At 38.7% G+C, this 10,663-nt stretch overlaps 1 protein-coding gene and 1 long non-coding RNA gene across 2 annotated transcripts; both read right to left on the bottom strand.

The window, feature by feature from the left end:
- Positions 1–1,277: 1,277 nt before the first annotated feature.
- Positions 1,278–4,029, bottom strand: LOC110068878 (forkhead box protein A4-A-like). Its single transcript, XM_020776290.2, has one exon. It carries the CDS (start codon positions 3,429–3,431, stop codon positions 2,454–2,456), a length of 978 nt encoding a protein of 325 aa, XP_020631949.2. The 5' UTR covers positions 3,432–4,029; the 3' UTR covers positions 1,278–2,453.
- A 3,007-nt stretch (positions 4,030–7,036) lies between these two features.
- On the bottom strand, positions 7,037–10,588 carry LOC110068879 (uncharacterized). Its single transcript, XR_002298830.2, has 2 exons — positions 10,278–10,588; positions 7,037–8,751 (listed from the first exon to the last, which is right to left on the bottom strand). It is a non-coding gene; the product is annotated as an uncharacterized LOC110068879 (long non-coding RNA).
- Between the last annotated feature and the right edge of the window lie 75 nt (positions 10,589–10,663).

The raw sequence follows: 10,663 nt of genomic DNA, 5'->3' as shown, positions 1-10,663 counted from the left end.
TATTGTAAATGCTTGCTGTATCTAAGACGGTAGTTACTGATAAAACTGAAGCACAAGCACTGTCCGACTGGAACACTGACATCCGAATGGAAACAGTAATTAGCCTTTTTTGCGAAACTGGAACCGACACAATAGGACTTAAAGTATCTTAAATAAAACCTCAGTGGAACCTTTCGATCGAAATCTCGCGGTCGCGAGCATAAAAAGGGCTTATTCCATACCGTTGTTTTTTCAGACATTTAAACCGATTTATCTCCCAAAGCCGAGTCTCTCCTTCGTGACTTATCAACAACATCTGAAAGTTTCACGTGACTTGAAGAAAACATACCATGACTGTTGGTGTTAAATCGTGTTTTATAATAGTATCACAAGAACTTTAATCTCTCAGCATGAAATTGTAATATTGGTGAAATTGTGAGTGCATCTGGTTTACAGTCCTGTGAGCCATAATTAGGTATAAAAGAAAACTGCAACCTGCATCTTCAAAGTGTTATCATGTTCTACTGGGTGTGGAAAAACAGGGAATGCTATACGGGGTGAATACGCGCATTTCACCCGCAGCATTCACAATATAAAAACAGAATATTATAAGTAGATTAGCAAGCAATGGAAAAGTTATGAAAGCTTTAGAAAGATTAGAAATTAGAACATTATCAACAAAAGGAAAGGAGACTTTGAGGCATCGATTTTCTAATACCCTAGAAAAGAATTTCCTAACCTCTCGTTTTAAACAAAGGCTTTTCCGCCGAAAAATGCTTCCAGAAATTGCCTCAGTCATCGGCCTTTTTTTCGGAATATTAATCCAGAGTTTAGTTAATCGCCTGTAAAAATAGGAGTTTCTCGTTTTGTTCTGTCCGGTACAGGGAAATCCCGATTCCTTATCTTTAACAAACATCTGAGAATTAAAAACGGGGATAAACTCGCCCAGCTTAATCAAGCTCTAGATTTGCAGTGGATTATCTAACCTTTTAAAATGCGGTTATTCTTGATTTAATTAATGCGAAATGAAAACAAATTTTTGCAAGGAATGTAGCGCTCTCCGATGTTACAAGTGCAACTGTTTTTTTTTTTTTTTGTTTTTTTTTTTTGCCCAAGAATTAAGGAATTTTGCTTGTAAACATGTAAAAATTATTGCTGGAGAGAACACTGTTTGTTCGCTTCCTGTTTATGGTTAGTTAGCTTGCTACACCCTTCCGTACAATCAACGCGGGCACAGATCATCTTTGACAAATGAAAAGCAAGATCGTCCTAAAAATAGATTCTAAGGCAAAGAGTCCTTTACTTGATTTAAAGTTGAACTTTATTAATTCGCAATGTTTCCATTTGTAATTACACTTGTTGTTGTCGAAGATTCACTAAGGGCAGGTTTAGTTTAGTTTCAAAAGTTAATGGAGACTTGCTTGGCGAACTCAACTTTTAAATTATATTATTTCAAGCCATTAACATTAAGAGGGAGGGTGGATTGAGTAACGTCATAAAAATTCCTGAGGTTAAAGTGGTAGGTGCGTTTTGTATAACGCGAAGATTGCGGTGAGCGAACAAAAACTTGAATAAACTGTGATGTCCAGACTTCCTTCCTGCTCAGTTGCAAATTAAATTTTTTCGGGGCAGACATATCCAAGATAGTTTTGGGTTGCAGAAATTATGCCTCGATTGCAATTGTATCGATTTATATCAATGCTCTGAGTATAACAGCTCGGAGGTCCGGAGAAACTGGGACACTAAATTGTAAATCATTAAATGAAGAATTTTAACGGAGAATGTAAAATCGCTTGACCTGTAACATGGCAAAATTCCTCAGCGTAATTCAGCCATCGACACATGTATAATATTCTCACGCAAACCGATTCGTATAAAAAATCCCATCGAAAAGCAAACGTAACCTCAAACACTGATTTTGTTTGCTTTTTGCGGCCGGCTCGAAATAAATGTGAGTTAAATGATTGCTCTCCTAATCAATGACTTCACATCTATTGAATTCCAATTTGGAAAAACATTTAGACCGAAAGCTAAACCTAGCCATGTCATTATCCCCACTAATCGTTCAAGTACTACAGATATATATATTTTTTTCTCTGCATGGTCTAATGATGAGAAAAATGCATGCAACACTGGAGATAATTATTTTAACACCTAACGTAATCGATTCTCTTAGCACTTCGAGCCCATTTCTGTACACTTAACAAAATTTACAGCCTACCAGATTGTCCATATACGCGTTTGTAACGATTTAAATAAAATTTTCAAACAGTTTATGGGGAGTGATTAGCAAATATTGCTAACGTTCTCCTGAAGTAATGACTTGTGAACAACAATTTTGAAATGTACTTCAAATGTTCTTTCGCTGGATCGATCGCGAAACGCGTTCGGTGTTTTTCAAAGTCTTTCTCTAGAGGCTTGCACAAGACTTAAGATGACCCTCTTGAGTGGTATAAACAGTCTCTCGGTGAAACTCACAAGGCGGATCTCACATCTTTTGGTTCTTCGGCAGCGCTTTCCAGTGGCTTCGACTCGATCAACTCTCTGATCATGAAGCTTCGTCGAGCCTTCGGGACGGGTTGAAATGCACCAACATGCACGTGCGGGATCTCCAAAGACCCATAGCGTGCGGTTGGACGAATAACACTCTGTGGTGTCGGGGACAATTGGAGATGAATTGGAGCCGCTACACAAGGTTCATTTGCAGTGATTCTCTGCGGAAAGGCGCTAAATTCACAGTGGGGCGGGAATTGCAAGCTACAAAACTGATGGCTAAATCCTTCGACGAACAAACTGAAGTGATGATTCGAGTTCACTTTGCGCACGAAGGCAGGCTCGTTCGGTTTTTGCGGAGGACGACACTTAAACCTCTTGGCTCGGCGTAAAAAGCTGCCACTTCCAAACATGTCCCCAGAGGCTGGATGCAAAGTCCAGTAATTCCCCTTGCCTGGTTTGCCAAAATAGCTTCGAGGAACTTTTATAAAGCAGTCGTTCAGGGACAGATTGTGTCGAATAGAATTCTGCCATTTCTGCTGGTTGCTGCGAAAATATGGAAATCGCGTCATGATGTATTCGTAGATTTCATTCAGTGTTCTCATGCGATATGGAGAGCTGTCGATGGCCATTGCTATCAATGCGATGTAGGAAAATGGCGGCTTCACTTCTTCGGAGAGGTAAGGCTTGCTTCTTGACTGCATGGTAGGTTTAGTTGCTATGTTGTTTCGCTTCGGCTCGGGGCTTTTTATATCGGCTGCAAAGAGCGAGGATTGGATAGACGGCTGATGAAAGTTTCCTGTATGGTACACCAGTGGAATATCAGAAGTTATTTCCTTGTGTCCGCTCATCGGAACCAGCATAGTGTCAGCACTCGACGGGCTTCCTGTGTCTATTCCTGTCTGTTCTTCAACGCGATCCTTCCCGACTGAAGCACCTCTCACGACCGGCAGCTCCATGAAAAATTCAATCAAAGACCTCTTGCACTTATCTAGCGGTTTTGTTACTTCCTAAGCCGTTTCCAGCAGTGAAATCCACTCAGGCCCGTGCGAGTCAGTCTACCTTGCAACAGTCAACACTGCAACTGATCCGAGAGCTGAGGTCTCGCACTTCTTCAGCGTAAAAGCTTCTAAACTCTTTTATTTTGAACCTGCCAGCAAGACTTCAGACCACCCACAAATTGATGTGCAACCTATGTTTTCACAGCAAACCTTTTGCGGCGCTAAATTTTGTACGCTGTCTTCGAGCAGACCAGAAAGTCCTCAGAATCATGTAATGCGGTCGAAAGGGGTGTGCTTTGACTTGTCAGCTCGGCTCATTTATATCTTTCTACTCATCATTTGAAGGCGGTCGGTCAGCCTTTGATTACTGCGGCACACATGAGGAATGCTACGGCATCTGGTGTAAATTAAAACTATCTGTCAACTCAACATCAACTCCGTTCTGTGCACATTCCTTACAAAAACAAAAGAGTTCTCAAGTTGTTTAGGGTTGTTTTTCGCTTTGTTATTTTATCTAATTTTATAACATGCGCGTTCAAAGTCCTCTTGAACTGCGGTCGTTAGCTTTAAATGCGACTGTTGAGACTCAGAAACTTTGAAAACTAGGAATTTGTACGTAATTCCGTGTATTGATTTCTATTTTAATCCACAAAAAGGACGTATTTCAGGAAATGCACGTAGCCTTTAACAAAGTAAACAACAGATTAGATCTAAAAACAAATTAGCAATTAAGCGGGCGATTAAAGCTAGCCGAGACGCGATAACAGATCGGCTATCACAAGTCCGAATTTAAATGGATTAAAAGTGATTCTTTTTAGCTTTGTGGATTTTTCTCACAAGGTTCTTTACCTAGCATTATTGTTCGAAGAAGCGTGTTTGGATTCCCAGGCGGGTTTAAGTCAACAGAAACCAGTTAGTGTCTCGAGAATTGTTTATAGTTGTTTTCATGTAGCGTGTTTATTTGAATTAATGAGTGTAACACGAGCCGTTTATGGAAAAAAGTGCCCAGTCTGACGCGTGCTATAGACAGCTGGCAAAGGAAATGAGCGAATACCTTTGTAAAAAGGCGTGGAGTAACTAAACAAGTTTGCTTAAAATAATCTGGCAATTTCCATACCAATTTTAGCGCATTGTTTTTAGGTATTTTTGCGGCAGGGTTGTGTTTATAAACGGCTTCTAATGGATTTTCGTTGCATCCCGTCGTTTGGAAAAGCGGAATGCGTTGTATAAATAATCTGCAATGTGGATTTGCAATAAAGTTATACCAGCTTATTCTAAACCAGACACGAGCCATGCACCTCAGTAAGCAATTTCAACACTTTTTTTTTTTATCAAGGCCGATCCCTTTAATTGTCGTCTACTGGAGCAGTGAAATTGGTCCAAGACTGCACTAGCGCGTGCTTTTTAGCGTTCAAGCACAGCTTCCATCGCATAATTTCTTTTGAAGTTAAGTTAAGTAAATACCCTCCAAGAGAGCCATTATCACTGCCTATTGACGCACGAGTGAAATTACATGAACGCGCGCGCGACCTGCGGTCCAATAATTGTGTTACCACATGCGACAAGATGTTGCATACTTCTACTTCCTGAAAATCGAATTCCAGGCCCTTTTTCTTCCTGAAAATGGACGCTTCCTTTGTTTTGGGCAGTTTCCGGCAACTGCAGAGTTTTCCTGTAAATGTTTTCACTTGTAACCAAGCCGAATCTACCTTGTGACCCGTAACATCGTTGCTCTGAAAAAGATTATGGCCATCCACGCGTTACCTTTGCTTCGTGGTTCCATCGCGCGTGACCTCGCGTGAAAGGTGTCCTAACAGCTGACAACTGAAGTAAGTTTCGGTTTCTGAAGGCAAATATACATTAGATTTCTTTCATTTGTCGTCATATCCCTACTGGGGTAGATTACTTTGAAGTGGTGTAATCGCCACAAGAACTGAGTGAATGATTTGTTGTTTATTCGTACCCTCAAAACCATCAACATGGGGGATGAACGAATTATCAATTGTACCGTGGGGGCGAAGAGGAAACCTTGTTGTTACACCCTTGTCAGAAATTAAGCTTTAAATTCAAACGCCGAGGGGTTCCAAGCTTATTTGAAGTACACTTAAACGGGTAACAATAGCTTTTTCGATTGGCGTTTTAGTAAGACTTGGTACGTGACTCTAAGATGAAATGTTAGAGTTTGTGGTTTTCTGAATCGAAGCGGCACAAGAGCAACTAAATCAAGGTAACCTCATTTGTTATACATTTAACACACGTTCACCTTTAATCGCTTGTTATCGGATGTATATCAAAATTGAAAGTGAAAGTTTAATTGCGTTTGGACAGTGTAACTGCGACTCTACAATCCAGGAGAGCTCTCGCTTTTTCACAAGGAATAGCAGAAAAGATTGTGGCGGAGAATTCCACAATAAGAGGATAGATACTCCTTACAATGTCTTTAACTGATTACAGATACCATATTTAATCAGCTTTGACTAAATTCTGGCCCATTTGGTGCCTCAAAGTCTCCAATTGTCGTATCGCTAAAAGGCTTTCGGAATCTGCAATCGATTGCCGGCCAAACTTCTAAGTTGATTTGAGTGAAAGAATTGAAATTACGTTATAAGCTCTGGTCTGAAAACAATGCGACCTCGAAAAATCCGAGGATTTGTATGCGATACCAAAAATCGGGTCGCTCTAGATAAGAAAACCAAGCTTAAGGTTATTTTGATGTCGTATTAGGTTAAAAGAAGATTGCGAGATAAAATTATGCTGATTTCGAATGATAATCGAAACGCAAAGAACCTTCCACGGTTTTGGAAATCTCTTTAGTATATTATTAAAACTAACATTTTTCATAACTTCCCGTTTGTTCTGTGTTGCCAACAATTTGGTCACATTTTGCAATTTGAGAACCTTTCTCACTAACCATGTAATATTTTCATCAACGATACACAGAAATTTGATGTGAAGTATGATTTAGCTTAAAGTTTCAAGTGGGCACTATGAAAGAACAAAGATAGGAAAGAATTTAAATTGATTAACAGACACATCGAAAATTACCCTTGATGTTTGGCGCCGGAAGAATTCTTTACCCATGCCGCTCGGTCAGAAATGCTTCAGTTGAACAACTAGCTTCGGCAATGGTAAAAAACCGATTAGTATTAAAACTATTGTCAGGATTCCTCAGCCTTAATTCTGAAACATCGGGTTGATAAGAATTATTTTTATAATCTGCAATCAAACTATAGTCTGTTATTTTGTAAATTTACGAATTTTTACATTGGTGTCATTTTCTATGATTGTTCATCAGCCCATTAATGTATAAGGCTTATTGTTTTAAATTAAATGGGAACGGAGAAGTTGTAGTTAGACATACCAAATGATACCGCTAGTTAGCTAGGCTGTAGTCTATCAGGAATATTTATACGAAAGCTTTTAACAGAATATTTTAATTTTTTATTTAACTACACGTGTTTTTCCTGAAGCACTTTGCTAAAAAACCCTTAAAGAGGAAGGATAATAAAAACTACACTGAAGAAAACAGGCAAACAAAAACTGTGACAAGCAACAAACACAAATTGATTTAAATTTCGTGTTTTTATTGTTTTTTCTTCTACTGTACAATTACTCAGTCGTGAATTTCACTAGCCCCTCTGTAGTGCATGTAGGGCGATTTTGTTTCCTTCAATGTTGCACTTAGAGAAATGAGCTCATCAATTTGTCCGGACTTCATTTATATGTGGACTCTTCAAAAGATGATTCTATTCACTGTTGTTCACTGTTGGTCACTATTGAACTGAAAAGTTATGATATCTGCATTAAGCTACCTTTTCCCTCAAAACTGCCTCTGAAAGATTCAGGACTAGCTAGTAAGTAAGGCAAATTAAGTCTATTAATTTATTTAATCAAGTGCTACAGATTCACCTTTCCTTTCGCTTATGATAAGTTTCTATCTGCAGTCGCCTGTGATGAAAACGCTTGTTCCATCAACCTGACATTCAAATGAAATCAAAAGTTACTTAATTTATGAACTTAAATTTCTCATTGTCTTAATCGTTAACATAGCAATTTCAGCAGGTGAAGCAAACAATTACAATTAATGTAAGTTCAGTATCATTAATTAAAACAGCAAATGAAATTTTAAGAAGACAACATAGCTGCATAAGTTGAAAGCAAACCAGATCGATCCATGCATGCTTTCATATCTTCGCTATTTGTCAAAGTGCCTCAAATGCAACTATTTATCTGGTTAGCCAGCATGGCTTGTTAGCAAGACTGGACAAAGTTAACTCTGATTTAGAATTTAAAGACTTGTAAGAGTGTAGTCGCAGTTATTCAGTTAGCGAACAAAATTCAATAACAGAATGATGCTTAATATACGCAGTGCCCAATGTATTCACTTCGATCATTCAAAATAAAAAATAGGCAAGAAATTCCTGGGTTTTATTCAAGAAACCTGAGTGCTTATAAGATTGAATTACACATTCAAATGCTATTGTAGAAAACCGAGAGTTAATTTTAAATAATTTCGTTGATCTTGTTTGCTAAAGCATAGAAACATGCACTTCGCCTTTCTCAGAAGTTGAAAGACATAAAGGCCAATTTATTGTATTGCAGTACAAATGCACTCAGTGTCATTACTAAACTTATGAAATTTGGGGCCAGTTTTCACGAAGCTCTCCTCTAAGTTAAAATACATCCTAAGCATTGTTTCGTAGGAATAAGCTTTTGTAGTCGAAGAATACTTACGAGACAACTTAATCTAAAGGGCCCTTGTGAATCGTGGCCCCTGTTTCTGATCCCAAATCCTAACTAGTCTAATTACAAACTGCCTAATGTTAACGAAACAACCGTAAAGTTTACCTTACTTTAAGATTGTTAGACCCTTTGAAACCGGCTGAGTCTCTCGTGAATACAAGATTTGCCGGAGAAAATCGATCGCTCTGTCTTCATTCTGAGAAATGTTAAAGTGAGGTCATGTTTGTAAAGTCTATTAAGATAGAAAGCCTTTTCATAAAGCTATTCAGGCTGAGGAATTTAACCACAACAATAACTTTGTGTCCGTGTTTAAAAGGTTTTGGTTTTCAAGACACCTCCTCGAAGAATTGCAGTTCACTGTTTAGAGCGGAGGACTTTCGGAACCACTTCCAGGCTTGTGGTTTCGCCTGCCTGAAAACAAACTTCCTCAGTTGAGTTCGCTGTATGTTAGTCAGGAGACAGGAATAATCCATGCACGGACAAATGGTTTGGTCGCCGGGCACTAGATTCTTGATTGAGGATTTCCTTTCTTCACCTGAGGAAATAACCGAGTGGTGAGTTAACAGAATGAATGGATGGATGAAGCTCGATCAATTCGAAAGGCTATGACTGGCGCAAAACTGTATTCGATGGAGCTTTAGCTAGAGTGATGTTTAACCTAGAGGTCAATTGGCTTATGCAGGCCAGATTTATATAACTAAACTAGCCATAAGCAGTTAGCCAGTTCCATTCGTTGCTGGTTGAAGTGAGTCTCTGGGAGAAGTATTGAAATCACTCTTGTGTTTACGTCGACCAACCTTCCTTATCAATAAAGTTTGTCCTGGCAGTAACCGACTTCATGTGATTACGTAACTGTCACACATAATGTGGACTGAAACAAACATTACTTGATTAAAAATGTGAAGAACTACTACTAGTATAAGAACAATTTTATTCCAAGAAGTAGAATGTTTAAGTCTATATTGCCCACTATCAAGCTCTGCTTATAACCGACTGTTATGTTTAGCAAAACTGAATTTAGGTTGGCAATTGGAAATGGTGTGAGTTGAAACTGAAGAATTCGCGACCGCCGAATTAATGCGAGCGTTAGAGAACAGCTGTAGAGAAATTATGAACGGCCATGTACAAACTTTGTTTCGTTGTTTGTGGCCCTCGACGTCTTTGAAATCTTCAGGCAAATCTCTCTGCCCTTACATTTAGCTGGTAAGTCTTGATATATTAGTACGTACAATTGAGTACACCTATTTCATTTCTGTCATGCTGCATGTCTTGGAAAATCAGTGAGGTGGTAAGCATTCAATGCTATTCCGAACTGACTTGGAATGAGTTTTTCCCCCAAAATTCTGCCTGCTAATTCAATTCGCTTGATCACAAGTTTATCACTCTATTTAAAAGGGTATCATTTGGTCAAAGAACGTCAAAACGTTGAGCTGACACGCTGAATAACTAGTGAATTAAAATGTCCGTCTTTTATATTTGAAAAACGTCGAAGAAAATTCAATTCGCAGCCTCCGACACTCCAAAATTGCTTTAACAGATTACGTTTCCGCTTTCGGGAAGGCTTTGTTTTGATTTAAGTTTATAATTTCCAAGCAGAATAAGAGAACTTCTCTAAAACCGGGATTTTTCGAGTGAAGTACTATTGTATGAATTGGTACAAAAATCTCGACTCCCCACTAAATTCGGCTAAAAACCGGGGCTGAAAACCAACTTGCTTAGGGATGAATAGAGAAGGATTGGCAAGGTTACACAGCAACAAGTCAACAAATTAAGGGATTAATCTACCCCGATGCAAAAGATTGCTACTTCAATTCCTTTAAACATTCATCGAATTCGAGCCAGTCTCATTACAATATATATAAGTAAACTGTTCTTCAAATAGTATAATGTGTTTTAATCTCAGAAATATAAAAAGTTCAGGATTTTTGGCCTACGTGACCATGTGGTCAGTTTGGCAGCAATGTGTTGACAAGACATGTTTTGGAAGCAGGCAGATCTGAATTTTTTCTTACGCAATCAATCGGTTGTTCAGTCTCGAAAACATTTAGTTCAAAATCTTACCTTGGTTTCTTGCAGAGGTCTCGCTTCCGGAAAATTGAAACAACAAAGCGATCCATATCAAGGGGAACAGATCCGGGGAATATTTCTCATATCAACTGACATGTGCACGCGCGAAGGGAATACCGATTGTCCGAAACGGATATTTCGTGATTTCGTCGACGGCTTGATCGGAAGGGCGGGGGTGTTTATTTGCAAAAAAAGCATGTCAATTAGTTAAAACCGTATGTAGCAATTTGAATAGAGATTACTAAGAAGGGACCCTTGATATTGTTAGCTTGAAATGTTTTGAATATTGAGCTAAGAGGACAGAAAACAGACGGTGTTAACAAACAAGTTGCATGAAAATGAGTTTTTTTTACTTTTTGCGTGAAAAAGTACAAAAAGCT

Source organism: Orbicella faveolata, unplaced genomic scaffold (genome assembly GCF_042242905.1).
Source record: "Orbicella faveolata isolate gen_17 unplaced genomic scaffold, um_ofav_v1 contig_26, whole genome shotgun sequence".
Taxonomy (NCBI): domain Eukaryota; kingdom Metazoa; phylum Cnidaria; class Anthozoa; order Scleractinia; family Merulinidae; genus Orbicella; species Orbicella faveolata.
This window is presented reverse-complemented; position numbering and strand designations above follow the sequence as displayed.

Coding starts and splice junctions, on each gene's coding strand:
- LOC110068878 (XM_020776290.2), bottom strand. CDS start 3,431: ATGGAGCTGCCGGTCGTGAGAGGTGCTTCAGTCGGGAAGGATCGCGTT.